At 39.2% G+C, this 21,962-nt stretch overlaps 1 protein-coding gene across 1 annotated transcript in view; it reads right to left on the minus strand.

Moving 5' to 3' along the window:
- Window positions 1–21,962, minus strand: part of CSMD1 (CUB and Sushi multiple domains 1) — a 2,090,911-nt gene that overhangs the window by 1,067,852 nt on the left and 1,001,097 nt on the right. Inside the window, exon 5 of the mRNA XM_054498773.1 lies at window positions 18,526–18,733. Within this exon, the coding sequence (XP_054354748.1) occupies window positions 18,526–18,733 (208 nt within the window). The remainder of the gene's footprint in view (window positions 1–18,525; window positions 18,734–21,962) is intronic.

Consider the following 21,962-nt stretch of genomic DNA (forward strand, 5'->3'; position numbering starts at 1 on the left):
TGCATACAACTCACAGGATACAGTGTGCCTTTGGCTTAGAATGTTGTGTCACTCCAAAATTCATATACTGAAGCTGTAACTCTCCAAGTCATGATATTAAGAGCTCAGGCCTTTGGAAAACACCTACAGTAAGATGAGATCACGAGGATGCTGCCAACATGATGAGATTATAAAAAGAGGAAGAGATTCCAGAGCTCTCTCCCCATGGTGTGAAGACGCTGAGAGCAGGTGCCATCTATGAGCCAGGATGCAATGCGTACCCAGAACTGAATAAGCTGGAACCTTGATCCTAAACTTCCAGCCTCAGAACTGTGAGAAATGAGCGTGTGTTATTTAAGCCACCATCTGTGGTATCTTGTTATGACAATACAAACTCATGAAGACAATGTAGAGAAGTGTCTAAATTTTCAGAGCTATTCATACTGTAGACAGTCACAAATAAACATTGTAAACTGAAAGGCATACTCCATAAAGACCCTTTGTCCTCAATAATATGAACTATGGCCTCAGCCAACACTGCCGAAGTTAAATATTAAGAACTAGGTTGAACAACTCACAAGTATTTCAAACTGTGTATTCACATGGGAATGGTTCAATTATTTTAAATGACAGGCTCACACAAGTAACATCTTCTATTCCCAATTGATTACTTTTCTGTTTTTTCTAGAAAATGGGTTTTATCATTGTATAGTGCTGTAGTGTTTATAGAGCATTTTATAACATATGACATGATGTTATCACTTTTCACAATCAAAATTAGCTATGCCTTATCAACCATTGGCATAGGTGGGAACTTAACTATTAGTGGAAAAGGTGAACTTGCATTGTACCTGACCATATCCCAATGCTATTCTTGTCACATTGTAATTAATATGCATCAGGAAGCAGTTGCGAGATATGCCTGAATTTCAGCTTTAATGCGGAATTTTAAGTGTTGATATATTCCTAGTGGCATAAAATATTCTTCTCACTCCTATGGTCAGGGAAATCTTCACATCTTACACATTTGTGAAGATGTTTTTTGCCAAACTTCCTCACAATTCACTCTGCTCGTCTCTGCTTCTATGTTGTTTATGCCATGTGGATTTGTCGTGTCTCTCTCTGGTTTTCCACTCAAATTTCTGGTGAAAATAGTTCCCCTCTTGTTAATTTGTTTCTTATGCCCCAATGATGTCTTACTTTTTGCTTATGGCTTTTCTGTATCGAATGAAAATACACAGGGGTTTCTGCCTATTGAGAATCTGGAGAATTTAAAAGAACGATGTGAGAAGAAGTAAAAAGCCCCCAAGCTTCTGAATTTCTGAATTTTCGTTTCTGCTGCAGGCAAGATTCTCACTTAGACTGGGGATACATACCCCTTAGCCAAACACTAATGTCCCCACCCCCAGTAGTTGGCTACTTTGAAAATCCTTTCAAGTTGGGAGTGAAGGTTGAGACTGTTTTTATTTTCAGGCTAAAACTCACAATTGTTCTAAAACATCCCTGCCATTCCCAGTGGTTTTCCCATAAAGAGTAGGGGCCCTGCTCTCCTTGGCCCACCTTTGTACCCACACCCAGAGGTTCCTCAGGGTTCAACTATCTTGTAGTAACCATGATTTGTCCCACAGTCAAAAACGCCCGTACTTGTAGTTCCTTCCAATGACTTGCTATTTGCATAATGCATGCTGAAATGTCAGGAGTCCTCCAGATGGAAAACAGTGATAGTTATGCTGCATGTACAAGAGACTCCAAGAATGGGTATCTCGATAGTTTTCTTCAGTGAAGGACATGCAATTATTCTAAGTGAAGTAACTCAGGCGTAGAAAACCAAACATCGTATGCACTCACTGATATGTGGGAGCTAAGCTATGAGGACACAAAGGCATAAGAATGTTAACAGTGGATTTTGGGGACTTCGGGGGAAGAGTGGAAGGGGAGTGAGGGATAAAAGACAACATATATGGTGCAGTGTATACTGCTCAGGTGATGGGTGCACCAGGATCTCACAAATCACCACTAAAGAACTTACTCATGTATCCAAATACCACCTGTACCCCAATAACTTATAGAAAAAAAGTAAAAAAAAATAAAAAAGTTTCTCTACACCGTGTTCTATCACATCACTTATAATTTTTATTTTAAATTGTATCAATTAGAGCAGTATTGTTCCCTTTGAGTTGTCTTTTAATTATGTCTCTTGTCATAGTTTCCTTCTTTAACATTAATTGTGCCCCAAAGAAAGACTCTTTTGTATTTGATTTGTTCAGTCCTACATTTAATAAACATGTTTGGAGACCCTGCCGTCCTACAGGCCATGCGCTTCACAAAGTCAAGAGAAGAGGGAGTTGGCAGAGACTCACTTCTCAGTGAGTCAGCAGGAAGGTGTGCACTTGCTGCAGGGAATAATGCAGCTTTATCTGTGGTTTCCTGTCATACAGAACCAGTTAGAATTGCCTATAATCCCAGCATTTTGGGAGGCCGAGGTGGGCGGATCACGAGGTCAGGAGATCGAGACCATCCTGGCTAACGTGGTGAAACCCCGTCTCTACTAAAAATACAAAAAAATTAGCCCGGCGTGGTGGCGGGCGCCTGTAGTCTCAGCTACTTGGGTGGTTGAGGCAGGAGAATGGCGCGAACCCGGGAGGCGGAGCTTGCAGTGAGCCGGGATCTCGCCACTGCACTCCAGCCTGTGTCACAGAGCTAGATTCTACCTCAAAAATAATAATAACAAAAAAACTAGTTAGAATTAACTACAATCTGAGCTAAAACTTAAGAGTGCTGGGATTTAAATCCTGGTCTGCATTCCTGAGTTGTGTGATACCGCATAAATTACATAATCCTTCTCTGCCTCAATATTCTCATCTGCAAAATGAGGATAATCCTTGTACAAACCTCCAGGGTTGTTAGTAAAATTAAATGAGCTAATATACGGAAAGCACAATAAGACATGGAATTAACAGAAAGATCTTAACTCACATGATTACTATTAATATATACTCCATAAGGATCAGAAAACTAATGCATCATAAATTATGTGCATACTATTTAGAATTATGTGCATTAGGATTATGTGCACTAGAATTATGTGCATAGTCATTTAGAATTTCACTACTATAATGAAGTACTGCTGAGAGAAAAAAAAAAAGCCATTAAATTATGTGGGGCAAAGATAGGGCAGATCTCAGACCAGGGTGGTGGACCGGAAGCCTCATAAGATCAGGAGGCAGAGGGAAGCATCCGGCATCTGTAGGAAGCTTAACATGGAAGGAGCTGCCCACAGATAATGGACAGGGTCAGAACGAGGGCAAGAAGCTGCTGGAGGATTCTGAGGGGAGCACGACGGTCGCTTTCATCATTGCAGCTCTATGTATACCAAGGACAAAGCTAAACCATTAGCGTTTCCTATCCTTGTCTTTACAATAACTCTGAAAAATAGATATTGTTATATGCACTTTGCAGATGAAAAACAAAATAAACAAACAAACAAACTAGCCCCGGAGCTAGTAGCCCAAGACAGCACAGAGGAATAAATCATGGGGCTGGGATCCCAATCCGAGTTGGCTGGCTCTTTTCCCCAGGAGACTCTAATGATTTAAAAGGCCTCAGACATCTTTATGCATCCTCCCACATCTTTCTTTTTTCCTTTTTCTTTTTCTTTTTTTTTTTTTTTTTTGAGATGGAGTCTCACTCTCTCGCCCAGGCTGGAGTGCAGGGGCGCGATCTCAGTTCACTGCAAGCTCGGTCTCCTGGGTTCACGCCATTCTCCTGCCTCAGCCTCCCGAGTAGCTGGGACTACAGGCGCCCGCCACCACGCCTGACTAATGTTTTTGTATTTTTAGTAGAGACGGGGTTTCACCGTGTTACCCAGGATGGTCTCGATCTCCTGACCTCGTGATCTGCCCGCCTCGGCCTCCCAAAGTGCTGGGATTACAGGTGTGAGCCACCGCGCGCGGCCGCATCCTCCCACATCTAAAATTACCTGTAAGTCACCAGGGTAGATATCAAGTTATCAGGAAAATACACTGACAGGACTTGGGACAGGAAACTGCCCTTGGATGCCATTCCAGAGCCATGGTGAAGGACAGCCCCAATTCTGTTTTTAATGTTTCTATTTTATTTTTTCATATCAAACTATATTTTTCAAAACATAGTCCACGTGTGTCATGATAGAGATCATGTGGAGTGTATTTTCAGGACAAGTTGCAATCCCATGGATTGGGGGCCATTGCTAACTATGGTGAGATGTTCCCCTAGTCTGGTAGCATCTGATGGGGCTGGCAACTGCAGCTCTAGAGCACATGGCACATCTGATGGGGCTGTCAATTGCAGCTCTAGAGCACATGGCAGATCTGATGGGGCTGTCAATTGCAGCTCTAGAGCACACGGCAGATCTGATGGGGCTGTCAATTGCAGCTCTAGAGCACATGGCACATCTGATGGGGCTGTCAACTGCAGCTCTAGAGCACACGGCAGATCTGATGGGGCTGTCAATTGCAGCTCTAGAGCACACGGCACATCTGATGGGGCTGTCAATTGCAGCTCTAGAGCACATAGCAGATCTGATGGGGCTGTCAATCGCAGCTCTAGAGCACATGGCAGATCTGATGGGGCTGTCAATTGCAGCTCTAGAGCACATGGCAGATCTGATGGGGCTGTCAATTGCAGCTCTAGAGCACATGGCAGATCTGATGGGGCTGTCATTTGCCGCTCTAGAGCACCCCGCACATCTGATGGGGCAGTCAATTGCAGCTCTAGAGCACATCGCAGAAAATTCAGGTCAGGAACCTCTCAGACTGCACTTGCACCCCACCGCCTGCACAGTGAAGCCGTCCTGCAAAGCCAGTGGCAAGCTTAACTTCAAATGTCACATTGATGTCCCCAATAAAATGTCACACATGCACAGAGTTTACTGAGCCAAATTTCGATCCATTGCAAAAAGAAAATGCTGAGGACAGATGATGAGTCTCTGTTTTCCTACTTAGACTTTTCAATTCTAAAGTGGTAAGTACTTTTGGTTCTAACATAACAAACCTAAACAAAGAGACGCATTGATATATGTTTCTATAATGTAAAGTGGCATTAAATAATGACTAGCTCATTTTGAATCCAGCACTAATAAGTACACTATTTGGATTTTTCATCTAGGTATATTAAAAAATATATATATAGCCAAGTACAATATTTGGATTCTTCAATTCAAGTAAGAAAAAATACAGCTAGGGGTTTCATTTGAACAAAATGCCAAGGCTTATTACTTGTGTTTTATGAAAACAGAATGATTTATTGATTCAGGATTCAGTGTATATATCATATATATGTATATTTGTATGTATTTGTGCGTGTGTGTGTGTGTGTGTGTGTGTGTGTGTGTGTGTAAAGGGAGATCATACACACAAAAAACTAGAGGGAACAGAAGAGAAAGAGGAGCAAGAAGAAAGCCAGAAATGAAGAGAAAGTTTGAATCCATGTCCAGAAAATGAATACTTTATTTCAAGCTTCATTGTAGTTCATTATAACCCTTTAAAAATAACACATTGGAATTTGGTGAAGACTTGGGAAAGATGGATTATTCCGATATGGGGAAAATCACGGATCTCATAGGGTGGCTCTGACCACATTTTGATTACTGTGCTCATGTTCTTAGCTTTCAAAAACACTGTGACTTTTATGTTACTTAGGGGGGACTTGTCATGAAAAATTACACCATACATCTTGTACTTCAGGAGAGGGTGTGATGGATGCCAGCTGAGCCTTCCTTGTCCCTTCTCACAGTTTGTGGTAAATTAGAAGGTATCTAAGAAGCACTGATGGGTTATAAATTCAAGTCCCATTTCATGCTTTACAAAATTCCCACATCATGTACAAAGCACATTTGCAGAGAATAAATTATTTTTAAAGCAGGCATATGTGTTTTCGTTTATTAGGGTTACAGATTGCATTCTTTTGTTTTCCTTTTTTTAATAGGAAGTAAATGAATGCACGTCTACCCTGTTGTCTAGTCTTATGCACACACACATACAAACACACAAGGGCGTGCACACTCACACACTTTAGAATATAATCACTGCTCAAAAGTCTCCATCCCAAATGTTTCAAGAGCTAGATACAACGAACACATCGTTTTACTTCCTGAATTGCTCTACTATGGAATAATAACAGTTTCACTTTATTTGAAGAGGTGGCAGTAGGGGAAGATCCCTGCACAGCAGAACTGTTGCACTAACAGAAGCTTGCTAGGTTGACACTAGAATTCTCATTACAGCCTCCAAGAATCAAGTAGCAACTTGATTCAAGAAGTTTGATTTAAAGGCCGGCCTTTAAAATGTCAAAGTGATTTCTTTTTTTGTTGTTCTTTTGTTTGTTTTGTTTTTGAGATGGAGTGTCACCCTGTCGCCCAGGTTGGACTGAGTGAGACAGCATTCTTCAATGCTGAGACTGTACCCTAGGTCTGTCTGAGTATCAGATAATTTTTCTTCCGAAGTCATCGTGCACTCTTGCTTTGAACATTTCAAACCATTTTGCATAACTCATTTTTTTTTTTTTTCTAATTCTAGCCTAAAAGTTTCCCTGGCTATCCTCTGACCCCCAGTTAAGCCAGGCCCCACCCACTCCCCTGCTTCTCTTTGCTATCTCAAAGCCCTGTCTTTTCCTCTTCATTATATGAAGACCCCATCCAAAAATCAAGGATCTCGTATCTGGGAGCTACAAGTTCAGATGAACAGGATTTCTCAGGTCATTTGAAGGCACCATCTTAAAATCTCTCCAAAGACCCCTTTTATTTTATTTTATTTTATTTTTATTTTATTTTTTTTCCTGAATTTATTACCCCTTTTATTTTAAACTGCCCCTGGGCCTGTGACGGTGCAAAGACACCAGATGGAGGAAGAGCTTTATAACTTCCCTCGCCTGGCTGAGGTCATCAACATTCTCTCTACAATCCTTCCCTATGTTTCTAAAAGCTCAGTGAAAACTCTTCCATGGTGTTCATTGAAATGTAGATCCCTGAGCACTGACACACCCCCAGCCAACCTTCCTAGCCACAGGCCCTGGACATTTCAGTGTTGAACGCGTTTCCAGTTCAAGGTGAAATTTGAAATATCATGGTATAGCCATGTGCAAAGCCAAGCAACTGACTTCGCTGGCTACCAAAAGCAAGATCCTTCTCCTTTCTTCTTCTACGCCCATGATGAGCAGACCCTTATAAATTATAAGTGTCTTATTCTTTCAACTTTCTCATTATTTATTTTTTCCCAAGCCATGCAACACACCTAAATCATAATTTTCCTAAAGCACTGCTTTCCTTATGCCATGAGATATGAGGGACAGAGTGAACATTTTACAAGCATTTTACCATGGAAAATGTAATACGTTTGAGTTTTGCTCAAGGGCCTGCTTTTAAAATGTTTAAGTGATTTCTTTTTTTTTCTTTGGATGGAGTCTCACCCTGTTGCCCAGGCTGGAATGCAGTGACCCAATCTCAGCTCACTGCAATCTCTTTCTCCCAGGTTCAAGCAATTCTCCTGCTTCAGCCTCCTGAGTAGCTGGGATTGCAGGTGCACGCCACCATGCCCAGCTAATTTTTTGTATTTTTAATATATAGGGCATTTCACCATGCTGTTCAGGCTGCTCTTGAACTCCTGACATCAAATAATCCACCTGCCTCGGCCTCCCAACGTGCTGGGGTTACAGACATGAACCACCACATCCATCCAAAATGTTAAAGTGATTTCTATCATTTTGTGAAAACATTGGATTGCTTTCTCGCATCTTACTGGAATGTGTTTATGCACACAGCGTCTATCCGAGTTCTACGGGAGAAAGCAATCCAGTATACGCACTTCTTACTTTACACATACCGTGCCCACAACAGCACCACACACTCTTCCTGTGTACATGCTTCACATGCTCAGAGGCTATGCAAAGCCCAGTGTTTCTGTAACATGTTCTGTGATGACCTCACTGAGCAGTGCTTTCTTTCTCCTCCAAATACCCACAGCATCTTTGCACCTGCATTGCTGACTTGTTGTTTATCACACATGGCATGATAATGACTAATGGATACAGGAGTTGTCTGTCTCCGTTCCTGGTACAGTGGTAGGTTTCTGACTTTTCCTTTCATATTCACCCAGCAAGATAAGTATCTTTAATCTCCTTTTTATAGTCAGGAAACCAAAACTCTGGGAGTCAGACTCTAGCCCAAATGGTGCAGCTACGAAGGGGAGGAACATCATTTTTAATTCCTCGTTCTTCTCACTCTAAGGCCAATTCTCTTTTGAGAACTCTGAAGCATGAATAGGGCTTTGCTGATAAAGCAGAAGAGAGAGTTCCCAGACAGAGAAAATGGATTGAAAACAGGAAACTGCGAGTTGGAACGAGGTCACTAGCAGCATAAAGCGCTAAATGGAATGTAAATATTGACAGGACTCAGGCCAGAGCAGTCTCTGCACCATGTCAAGAAGCATAGCCTTATCCAAACCCATAGTTCCAGATGTTAATTGACAGCCTGCCAAAAAGAAATGGTTTTGGGTCCAATCTGTTTGGCACATTGCAACATCTTCTACCTGATCTCTGAGAGTCACACTGAATGTTCTGACATCAAAAGACTGAGAAATCCACAACAAAGGAAACTGCTCAACTTTTTAACTCAATGTTCTTGAAAAGAGCTCAAAATGATTTTACTTTCAACACACAGCTATTAATAGATTTGGAAACACTACTGTGCCTAAAAACATAGGGAAGCTGTTGAAATATTGTGATTTTTTGTATACCCTTTTGATGTCACCTCTTATTCATAGTAATCTGCTGGGCAGTTGGGCTGGTTCAGAAAACTAAATCAGAGTCTCTAAGCAGTAAGACCCTGGTGAGTCGGTGAAACCTAAATCTGAAACTCAATATTAAACCTCGGCTTTCTGGATCATCTCCATCTTGTCCCAGCAGCCCATTATAAACATCACACAGCAGTTCAACAAAGACAAAAGAGCTTGCATCAAATTCCGAAATAGCATAACTACTGCAATGTTTTTCAGTTTGGAGGAAAACCTGAAATTATCATGAATGATAATTAGTTATGGTTTTAGGTTTGTGTTTGTCAAACATGTACGCCACTCACAAACACCCTAGCCTTTCACAACTCAGGCTCTGCAGCACGGAACAGCAGCACCAACCAGAGCTGAACAATTGTCAGAAACAGAGAATCTCTGGACTCACTCCAGAACTGCTAGATCAGTCTGCATTTTGAAAATATCTCCAGTGAGTCCTGTGCACATGAAAGCTGGAGAGGAACGTTTAATAGATAAATATATACTTCAGTCAAAATTCCACTGTTATCACATTTCATTTTTACTAAGTGATATACAGGATCTAAACCGAGATAGCATTTTGATTTTCATTCACAAAGTTGACGGGCATATACAAAAACAGCCCTGAATGTTAAACAATGCTGATTATGGTCAATTATATTTCCAAACAACAAAGAAGGGTCATCATTTAGGTCTTAATTTTTCTTTTAAAGTGATATTATTACTGTTGTTATTGTCACACAATTCATAACCAAAGTAAGATCAATCTTTTAAAAGTTGAGTGGAGAAGTTAGCAGTTTTTATAACTCAAAAAATTTGAAGGTTATTTGCTGAACATAGACTTTTAGAACTAGATACAGTTTAAAACCATTTTTCAAAACACATTCTATTTCAAAAGGTTTTTTTTTTTTTTCTTTCCATTGTAGGGCAGAAATGTGAACTCTCTATGGCACTGTTTCTTACAGCAGTAAACGTGCAGCTAGTTATAGAAATTGCTGTGTGGGGCGGGCATTGTGCTAAGGGTTTTTCCAAGCGTCTGCTCATTTGCTCTAATTAGCAGCTCTCTGAGGAATGTGGCAATCATTTCCATTTTACAGACAGCGATCTGGGACTTCCAGAGCAAACCTGCTGTAGGTCATCAAGCTCAGAAGTCATAAAACCAAGACTAGAGCCCAAGTCTCATTCAAACCAAGGTCTGAATCAGTCATCTTGGCTTAGCAACTAACCTTCTATGGCCTGGTCATGGAAAGGTAATGAAAAAACGAAACAGGGCATTGCCCATCACTCTCCAAGCTAGGTAAGAGTGGCTTCTTAGCATGCTGGAACCAGTTGTGGTAACAGAGACAGAAAACCTGGATTCTCCTCTAGCCAACTAATAGCACTCCTCAAGGTAGGATAAAGGACATGATCTATTTATGATGCAGTTCTTTTTTCCCCAAACAATAAAGGGATTGCATTAAGAGATTTCTCAGGTGCCATCAATTTTAAATTTATAATTCAAAAAAAATCAAAGCCTTTATGATGTATATGTTTATTAAGAAATGATAGTGATTCTCTAAAGAGATTCGAATCAGAAGAACTTAGATATTTGTATTTATTAAAGTCAAAGGTGGGAAACATTAATGTTCTAGGCCACTACTCATTTAAAGGATGTATTAAGCTTGGATAGCATGTGCCAACAGGAAGGAACCCAAGCAATAAAATGTCACAATTTTTTGGAGGAGTATTGGATTGCACAAAATTACCTTATTCTCCTAACCAGTCCTCCATGAAATTGTTCAAACTTTCAGAAGAAAGAGAAAAATTAGATATTCATGGCTTCGAGAGAAACTCTAAATGAAGATATCAAAATGTACAATTGGAACACGAGGATGTGCCAGTTGGCTGATTTGAGGAATAAATGAGAGTTAAGCAGCATTATTTGAGAATGACTAAAATGGAGTGGGCACAATGGCCCTTTAGAAGGCAGAGTGTTTTTAAATGAGAAATTTATTTAACAGTGTTAATTTAGTTTTACTTTTTTATTGTTTCCAGGATTAAGGGCCACATGCAAAAAGAAGGAAGTGTGATTACAAAAAACAGGTATTTCATAGTTGGTGAAATAAATTTTAATCCATAAAAGAGTTTTTTTTCATTGCATACAGCTTAAATAATTTATAGGAAATGTATTTTTCAATAGAATGAGGTTAATTTGGAGAAATCTGACATGAGAGAAATATTACACCGGAGCTGTAGAGCTCATCTCTGCCCTAAGAATGGTAAGGATGGAGACTGGGAATTCTCTCCTGGGATAACTATTTTTCCTATTGGTCCCATCTTTAGAGACCAGGGATGTTTTCTTTTTCTCTGTTACTCCTCAGTCTGGACAATTTTATGGAATCTTAGGGTAAAATATTACATTTTATCCATAGCTACCACCATTTAATAAAGTAGAAAAATGTCCCATATTTCAAATATGTATTCTTCAAAATAGTTTTTTAACTTTATTGAAACTCTGGTATTTATTAACCTAAATTAAAGGATTGCTCTAGAATGCTGTTTCTAGAATTTGTGAAGAAATCTGAAATTCAGGCTTAATTCTAGGCAATAAGATAGTCGATGGCTTCTCAGAGTTGCAGGGGCACCTGCTGGTGAGTCCATCCCTTTCACGAGGAAGGACAGGGGAAGGCAGGAAATAATTCCTAGGGTATACGCTCCTGGTAGTCAATCAGAGAGTGCAGCTGCCCCTTCATGGAGAGCCACCTTTTTTGCTCCTGAAGGTTCATTCTGACATGAAAGACCTTTCCTTCAGTGCCTGCTAGAGATGATGCTTTTCAGAAGGACAGGAGAGAAAATGTGTCTTGCAAAACCACACCTGACCAAAACCTCTAAAACACAGCCTGCCTCCTTCACTCCACTTGTGGGGCTACAGCATCTTTCCCAGAAATTCTTTCGCTGCCCAATGGCTTCATCCCTGGCTACCAGCCGAGAGAAAAGGTAAAGACTGGAAATTGGCCCCACAGTAGACATTGTGGAGAGGGTGCCTAATCCACCCAGGTGAAAACAAAAATATCCAGGATAAGGCATGTGAAAGAAAGCCACCAATCAAGTTAGAAATTCTCCGTACAGTAGAATTAGCTGGTATTGAAAAAAGTTTGCATTATTTGCCTATTTGAGTTTCAGGGTGGAGGTACCTAGGTTGTGGGGTAGTCTGGGGTGGCCAGTTTTCTCCACCTACCTAAGACTTCAGTGGGTCACGATTGCATATACAACCCTGATTAGTCACATCTTTATGTGACAGCTTCATGGTAACATCAGCCTGTCATTCATGTGTCCTCTTAGAAGCCTGATAATATCTATCATTACGTTATACTCTGAAATATACTCAACATGCAAGTATGCTAAGATGATTACATTACTGTCTAGTTAATAACGCTGGAAAGGAACATGTAAGAGTAGCTGGTGGTGACTCCACCACACAGTAACAGAGCTGAGTAGAAATTAGAAGTGGCAGGGCACTTTATTTGTATGCACTAAGGCAGAAGGCTGCTGAAGAAATTCTAGGATGAGAGTGGAGTGCCCACACACTGCTTTCATCTTCCTGTTGTGAAGTTAGCAACGAAATGTGGTCTCAACTTTTTTAAAAAGAGGAGGAAATATACCTCGGGACTGTCTCTCTTCAAGTCTCCACCCTGCCTCTTTGTTGAACATTTAACTACTTTAAAGCCTATTTTTCTCATCTATAAAATGGGAATAGTAGCATCTCCAAGTAGCAGTAGCAACTATTGTTTATATTTTCTTGTTATATAACACTCAGTGATTATTAATAGCAAATTTTTTTACAAAAAAAGACACTATTGAAAAAACATAGAAATGGCATTTTCATTAAAAGAGGGGTTTATGAATAGAGCTACAATATCATGTTAATTATATCCTTAGACCTGCAGCTGGTATGTAGAGGTTCAAGAAAAGGAGAAATGTGTGTATATATACGTGTGCGTATGTACGTATGTTATATATATTTTTATTGTTATATATAAATATATTCATATTCATATTTATTTCCTGTTTATGCTGTACTAAACACTTCTAAAAAAACAACACTTCTAAGCTCTATTTTTCATGAACCAGCATAACTTGACCCTTTTGCCTACCTGGAGTAGGCAAGTTTACAAGGGAAACTCTGGGGTGACAGTTTTGTAATCTTAGTTTATTTTGTTCCCATTAAACCAGCACAATTTTACTATTAAATCAATCTGATCAGCGATTGGCTGAAGTTAAAACAAAAAAAAAGTGTTGAGGTGCATAGCTTACAACAGGTTTGTGAAATAAAATTACTGAATCCAAATTTAAGATAGAAAATATGGGACTGGCTGTCATGACTCATGCCTGTAATCCCACACTTTGGGAGGCCAAGGCAGCAGAATTCCTTGAGTCCAGGATTTTGAGACCAGCTTGGGCAACATAGCAACTCCCTGTGTCTACAAAAAATTAAAAAAAAAATTAGCCAGGGTTCTGTACCTGTACTCCCAGATACGAGGGAGGCTAAGGTGGAAGGATGGGTTGAGTCCAGGAGTTTGAGGCTACAGTGAGCTATGACAGCACCACTGTACTCCAGACTGGATGACAGAAGGAGACCTGGTATTAACATTAAAAAATTATAAAGGAAAACACAAAAAAACAAATCACCCATTTCAATTGGTGGCACTGGAGCATTGCTGCGTGGTCTCCTCCATATTCATAAATGATGTCATTTCTTTTCCAAAACCATTTTTCTCCCAAAAGATTGAATTTTTAACATGGGATAGCTCAAGTTCATAGAAACAAAGAAAGATGGAAACAGCCACAGTTGGACGGGGCCAAGGAGGCAAAACCAAATGCTCTGTGGGTCCCTGGCTGGAGCCCTGGACCAGAAAAGACATCAGCAGAACAGTCAGAGGAAATCAGAGTCTGAAAGTGAGTTAGCAGCACTGTTGCTTCATGAATTTCTTGGTGCCAATAATTACACTATGGTTATGTAAGATGTTCACATGAGGGAAGCTAGGTTTAGGATATACAGCAACTCTCTGTGTTAGTTCTGCAAATTTTCTGTAAAATGAATTCAAAATAATAATAATATGAGGAGGGAGAAGATGATGCCTCTTTCCTTTAATTTTGGAGCAGGTGAGAGAAGGATTGATTTCAGGGAGTCTGTTACTCAGCATGTTCCTCTATAATTCTCCCTGGTTAGAAATTAAATAGACACCAAGTCAATTATCAATTAAGTGACAAGTTGGGTAAACACTGGAGGCGTTAATTGACCCTTCAAGGGTTCTTTGAAACTCACTCAGCTTTCCCCATTTCTCTGAAGTTTTGTTTGAACTTCAGCCAATCACCGATTAGATTGATTTAATAGTAAAATTGTGCTGGTTTAACGGGAACAAAATAAACTAAGGTTACAAAACTGTCACCCCAGAGTTTCCCTTGTAAACTTGCCTACTCCAGGTAGGCAAAAGGGTCAAGTTATGCTGGTTCATGAAAAATAGAGCTTACACCTTAAAAAATCATAAAGTAACATATTTCTCTTGCAGTCATAAGGCAGCCCTAATCCAAAGTAGAAGAAATGTTCTTGCATTTATTATGGCTGATGTTTTCCAGGGAGGGAGATCACGCAACCTGTTTGTTTCACTTGCATTATTTCTGTAGTGTTCTTCCAGGTACTCTGCATGCCCCTCTAAGCATTATGAAAATGGGATTGACAATAGATGGGCAGTGGGAGATTTCCACGTGGAGGCGTGCGGCTGAACAAATGCACCAGGGATACAAACGCACAGTAACATAAAGACAGAAATGTGTTCACAGGGGCAAACTGGAAAGGGATGGGTGTTCCTGGCAGGGAGGAAGCCAGGATGGGGCCAACTGGGTACCTGTGAACAGCTTGGGAAGGGACACTGAGGCTTCCAGGCTCTGTCTCGGGGAGCTGAGGCTCAGTCATGGAAGTTAAGAAATCGATGCATTTGAATTTGTGTTGGGACACATTTTCAATGCATTTATTTTTATTTTCTTTTTCCTTACCTTCTCTATCCTCTACAAACTCCCTGTCATAGAAGGGGATGGAAGCCTGGTTCTTTTGTTTTATAAGTTCATATTTTAAAGAGAGTAAATGCTCCCTCAGTGTTCCCAGCCAAGATTCTACAATCTTAATCCCGTTAACTATCATGCCTTAATTTAGAAACCATAGAGGGAGAACTCAGAAATGAAATTAATTTTCTTTCTTCTTGATATTATTAGAAGTACAAGTTATAGGCTACACCATCAAATCTCTTCAGAAAAAAAAAAAAAAAAGAACACTTGGCTAGCTTCACCACTACACATTTCCTTTCTAGTTGCAAGAAAATGAATGACTAGACCATGCTATAAAGTGAACTAGAAAAGGCAACTCTCTATTAAAGTAAGGGACTGATAGGAGGCCAACCTGCATAAAATTAGAATCTGACTAGCAAAAAAAAAAGTCAGTTTCATCTAATGTACATATAGCCTATGAGGCTTAAATTACTAACCCACTGTATGCTTAATATATAGATAATTTTGGCACATGACATCATCCCCTATATTTAGACTGCCTCCGCCGCTGCCATGGCAACCTTGACTTAAAACATAGCTGAGTGGGTAATTTCACTCCAAATTAAATGAAAATAAGGCTAATCCTATTATTGTTCTTAACAATTTTCCAAGTAGCTTCTTCTTAGAGTGCCCTTGCTTATATGTCCTTTTTAAAAAATAGATTATTGGAAAATCACATGTGTATCTGCCCTCACTCCACTCACAGTCACTTGCACCACCCTCCTGGCTCTGTGGAATGATCTTGTGCTTGGGAAGAGGTCACAGCACCCACAATGCTCCTCGTCCCTGTCCATGCAATTCAGGAATGGGGAAACCTTTTAACTATACCAATTTGAGTCATTAAATATTTCAGAGACTGTCACTTTAAAATTACTCTAAAATAATAGTCTTTTTAAGATAAATCATATTATGCATTTGTATAGGCCTTAAAAGGGTACTTCAAATTATTCTGTTTTATGTTTTAAATGTGCTCCTGTAGGTTTCCATAGTTATTTAGGAGAACCATCTTTTGCTTTTCAGCCTCCACTGAAGAGTCATTGAAAGCTGAGAGTTCCACTTAAATGTAGTCCTTATGGCTGCGTCAAGATACTTCTTTTGACCATTATGATAAACATTAAATGTTACACATACACACAAAACACTCTGTTGACCCAGCACATATGCTAAATTGCTTTTCCATCTCCACCCTGACAGTTACCTGTTCAAGGCTTTATGATCCAGCCTGTAGTCCTGAAACAGAGAAACTGTACTTCTCTGACAGGGCATTGAAGCTCAGACCTGGACTACACTGATTGGGGGGCTATACAGAGAGAGAAGAAAATGCCCTGGAGTCAGAGACCTTGAACCTGAGCTCTGCCAAGGGCTCCATCAGCTTTGCCATCTCTTGTCATCTGCACATCTCAGTTTTATTTTTAAATCTAAAATAATAGATAAAGGGATAATAGTAGATAATAGTAAGAATAATGACCCCACAGGGCTTTTGCACCAAGCAAACAGGACAATATAAGTCATCCTAAGAATACAAGTATGAATACAACCCTATCCCAGGCTAATCATGGCTATTTGAAGAGAGCAGCTAAGCTAACAGGCAAGAGAGTTTATTAGACATGAAGGCACACAGGGTCATAGTTCCCACTATGAACTTTCCCCCCAACTTCCCTAGCAAATACCTAGAGAGATTCCAGTGATGTAGAAGATGTCTTCCAGCCTGGATCCAGGCACCAAGAAGATAGTGGTAGTCTCTCTGGCTAGCTGTGCTGATATTCTCCCTATGACAAGGATGATCAATTGTTGCCATAAAGTGCTACAGTGGTCCCATCAACTTTTCAGAACACGCTTCTCATCACACTCATGATCTGTACTTTCTGACATAAACTAAGTTTGTTTGGCAAATGCTTCCACTGATCATAGGTTCTAGAATCACTAACAGATCGGCCTCACTTGCTTCTACCTCTCTCCCAACCTGACATCTTACCAGCAAGTCGTACAGTCAATGCCCAATACTTCTGGACTGTCCTAAAAATAAGACCTTTAACATTAAGCATGTAAGTTCTGAGAATCAGTCCCTCTATATTTTATACTTCAATTATTTTCTGAAAACCACAATAATTTTAAAGCTAGGAAGAGGTTAGATCACTTCAACATCTTTAAATGATTAGCAGAGAATATGCACTAAAGAGATGCTTAATAAATTCATTTTTAGATTTTTTTTTTTTTAGAACAGCCTCTCTTTTTAAAAATCGACTTGTCTGAAGTCATAAGGATTGCTTTTGGCAGAACCTGTGGTAGAACTGTTATCCAGTTCTCGGCTCAGCTTTTGTTTCCATGAACTCTAATGTTAGACATAGTGAGATAGGTAATAATGTAAACAAATTCCTGAGTGTTTAAAGTTAAAATTGTACAACATACATTAAGCAGATGGGTCCTGGCTAATCTAAAAGTGTTGTTCAGCATGAATAAAATAGAAAACAAAGACAATCTAGGTAGAATTTGTTTGGTTTCTTCCTCCCTCCTATTTGGAATAACATTTAACACAAGCACAATAAAATCAACCAGGAAAGGCCTTCTCCATGAATAGGAATCCTCTGGATTGACCCTTGTGATTTGGAAAACAAAGTACAATTCAATTCAATTCCAATAATCGGTTTAAAACATGTGGTCATATTTACAATATGTTTCCTCTTTGACATGTTTGTCCGTTAGCCTTCGTACTGAAATGCAAACTGCAACCTGTCAACATGTTCACAATCACTCATTCCATATTCCCCTCTTCCTACTCATAAATGGCCAACATTTCCTCTGTGTCTACCTGAATTTCAACATACCTATTCTTGTTTAGTCGTATTTCAAGATCTAAAACAGATAACTGAAGCAGTTTTAAAGTGTTCAGATTTAAAATAATAAAAACAACAACACAATTTAACATGCAACAAATGACTTAATTCAAAATAGAAATTAAGGCTTTAAACATCTATGCTATGCTTTTAAGTCTCTCAAATTGCACTTATGGACCAAAAAAACTGTTCTTGCAATCACGACCATCACACTTAAATAGGCGGTACTTCATTAGATCTTGTTTTCCTTTGTCTCTACTAGGGTACACACCAGAGAACTGACCATCCTGTGGTTAATTTTATACATATATTGGACTAGGATGTGTGTTAAGTTATTTTGCCTTTGAGGATCTTGTAGCCACAGTCACTTCCCCACAGGTGGCTACAGAATGTGGTACACAGTCTTCACGAAGAAAAAGGAATGCACAATCATGTATCTGCAGCAGTCTGTCAATGCTCGGTAACATGAGATAAAAGAAAATACACAATCTAAAAATCTCTGTTCACAGTGAAACAGCTCCAGACCAAACCCAAAACTAACTCATCTTACTTAGTTGCTTTAAAAGAGTCTAAAAATGAGAGCACTGTAAGTTCAAGCACACAGATAACTTCCCAAGCTCCAAACACCAGCACAAAGACATCTTAGAAACTTTGAAACTGGTCACAGTAAAGGTAACTTTTTCAGAGCCAAAAGAGCAAGGCAAAAAAGGAACACTCATGCTTGCCCATGAACGTCCAGAGACAAGCAATTCTTGAAGCTCGTTGGGGGAAAAATGGGGAAAAATGGGGAAAACACACCTGTATCCTTTGTGGCATCTCTTCCCGGGACTTACCATATGGATGGAGCTTCCGTGCCACTGATCTCTAAGAAATCGTATCCTTCTTCTAGCTGAAAGTCAGTGAAGACCAGCGCAATGGTGTCCCCGGGCTCAGCCAGAATGGTCCAGGTGCAGTCCGCATTGTTCTCATACTCTGAAGGGAAGTGTGGGCTGGAGATGGAGCTGCTGGTCCCGCGTAAGGTTCCTCCGCAGGCTCCCTCAGCTGCAGGGGTAGAAGCAGAAAGAAAGCATCACGTTTCAGAATGGTTTTCATACACGAGTGTGTCCACCAAGTGTCACTCTTGATCAGCGACAAATATTTTCTGAACCCAAAATTGAGACACTCAATCTGAAAAAGAATCTTTTGGTATGTTAATGAGTTCTATGAAAAGGCTTACAAGAGTCTAACATTTAAATTGTATTATTAATTGAATGGCCATTGTGGGAAAGCTGGAAACGGTGGCTTTTCTAAAACATGGAAAGTGTAGTTGCCATGTACCTGACATTGACAGGCAGCCTAACAAGATTTTCAGAGATTTTCTCTGAATCCTGGAAGATGACACTATGTAAGCAACATTTTGAGACTTAAAAACATGTGGGCGTTTGTTCATGGATACCTGGCTTTGAGAATACTGTGCTCTCAAAAGAAATGGTTGCCCTACATTTCTTTTCTATAAATTTGGGATTACTTTGGGTCTTGAATTTCAGACAGCTATTGAGTAACATAACAGAGGCACATCACCTCATGAAAAGGTTCTGAGTAGAAAATAATTGCATGAAACTTAAAATGGAATATCTTAGAAAAGTGATAAGTGAAAGGCCAGTAAAGATAAAAGTGCATTTAAAATACAAACTAACATTTAAAAAATTATTGGTTAGAAAGGAAACAGATCTTGGAAAGTTTGCTATAGAGTAAAAAAGCTTCTTTGTTACATTTATATTACCTATTACAAAATATTATGTGTATATTAAACTATATATAGGTTACATATATATAACATAAACTATATGATAGCTTATATATAAATAACATACAAACTATATGATTATATATAAATAACATATAAACTATATGATTATATATAAATAACATATAAACTATATGATAGTTTATATACTATATATAGCTATGTTATAAACTACATATATGAGAGAGAAGTATTTTAAAACAACACGTTTTAAAGCATGTTTTTTAAAATTTCTTCCTTCCCTCCGTTCTTTCTTCCTTCCCTCTGTTCTTTCTTCCTTTTCTTTCTTCTTTTTCTTTCTTTCCTCAAATACTTCCTATCCACAATGTATATTTAACAGTCATTAATTCTGATACTGCAGTGTGGATGATATGTAAAATTCAGCCTGTTACCAAGATGGGGGGAGTTTGCTGTAAGCAGAGGTTGTGTGACCAACCTGAGCTCTTACAAAGTGCATGTCTTCGACCCTACCCACCCTCTCTCCACCAAAATTAAAGCAAAGTGAGAGGAATTGACCTCCTTTTATTAACTCTTCGCAAGTTGCAAGTTCCAATATTTCTTTCATCTTTCAGCGATGTTCGTTTTATTTTGGCAGGATCTAAGCCTCACAAAAATGTCAAAATAGAACCCCATCTTGTCGGCAACAGTAAGAGGGTGATACAGGTCCCTTCAAATTAGCTGCCTTCAGTTTACTCGGAAGAATGCCAGGAGCATAGGGGTGGTTGACAGCACATGGTTTTTGTTCCCAGAGTTTGGAGTATTGCATTTTCCATTCTTCCGACAGGATGCCAAGCTGGTCTACACACTAGGCATTGTTATGCTGTTTATGTCAACTAATGCTAATGGCAGCTTCAGAGTGGACGTCTTTGAGAGGTACACTTGGAGGAAAATTGCTACCTTCAAGTATCAATGAAATCAAGCCTACGTGAGGCATGGGTGTTCTCATGTTTTAATAGTTGGTCAGTCTGTGATGCCCATCCAAAGCACACGACATTGTGGAAAGGGCTGCCCATGTTTTGTAGGACATCTCAGGAAACTCATTTTTGAGATCCCAAATGTATTTTAAAATTAATAATTATTAAGTGTAGGGATTATAAAAATTATGCTATCACAGTATTGTTTCCTTTTAAAAGTGTAAAACCTGAACACAAATAAAAATAACTGTGTATATACTGCAATTTGAAAACTGAAAAAATAGTTCCTGTGCCCACTGCCAAATGTGTCTCCTGCCTCCTGCCCTCTGTGGGCACCACTGTGCAAGCACAACACATCCCTGCTCAACTGAGAACCAGCTCCACAACTGCCCAGCTCGCCACAGTTTTTATTACATTATTGGGAACAGCTACTGGGAATGTGATCATACATATACATTTCCATGTCAAAATTGGATTTTTGAAAATAGAGATAAAAATCAGTACCATATAAAAATAAGAGGAAGTACATATTCCAGCCATGAGGAAAAATATAGTGGCTACTATTGAGATTCAGACATTGTGCAGAATTCAGCTCTAAGCCTCTTGGATTGGGATAATGGTGAATCAGGTCAACAACTAAAAGTGACACATACTCTACGTTGTTTTTCTTTAAACCCAAATATAAATATCCCCTTCATAAAGGGATGAGGTAAACAAGATCACTAGAGACAGATATTTACTTTTATTATTGATTAAATAACTATATAAACATATCACACACATAAATATTTCCAGAGTAAAAATTGTTTTTCACGTGTAAATATATAATTTTATTTAATATTTAGATTTTATTCTTTTCTGTGAATTCATTATATACTACAAAAGTTAAGTCATCTCAATGTAAAAACAGATGCAAAAGAAAAGAGTTCTAATACTTTTATCACATAAAAAGATAAAATATCATAGATGTGTGGAATTAAAAGAAAATTATCAAAGTCCAAGTTACCAAAATGATGTAGTTGAAAGATTAATGACATATATTACTTGAAATCCAACTGCTGAAACTGCATACATTCTTCATAATTCACCTTGTTGGCAAGCAATCCCCCCTTTCAATGTTTCAGAGGGGAAAATAAAAAAAGGAAAAAAAACTGACATCAAATGATTGAATTTTTGTCATGGCAACCAATGAGCTGAATCACTGTCTATTATTTAAAAAGCTTTGAAATGGTTGTATTTATGTGCATGGTATAGAATAAACATAGAATACAAGTGTATAGAATAAGAAGCTTAACCGATTCTTCTGGGAAAACATCTCGATAACCTTGACCAGAGGTGAATTTAAACATATCTGACAGGAGTGTTTACAGGCAGCCAACATAAACAGGGACACCAGCCATAGCTCCAGGACAGAGTCCTGGGCCCCCACGCTGCAGCCATTAGCCCCCTGGTTTCTCCACTGCTGGAAGGTTCGATGACCTGCAGGAGGTGTCTAGGGAGTTTGTAGGGCTCCGGGTAGTGGATATGTGTTAACTGGTAAAGAGTGTTCTTTTTTATTTTAACAGCTGAT

The sequence above is a fragment of the Pongo pygmaeus genome, chromosome 7, assembly GCF_028885625.2.
Source record: "Pongo pygmaeus isolate AG05252 chromosome 7, NHGRI_mPonPyg2-v2.0_pri, whole genome shotgun sequence".
NCBI lineage: Eukaryota > Metazoa > Chordata > Mammalia > Primates > Hominidae > Pongo > Pongo pygmaeus.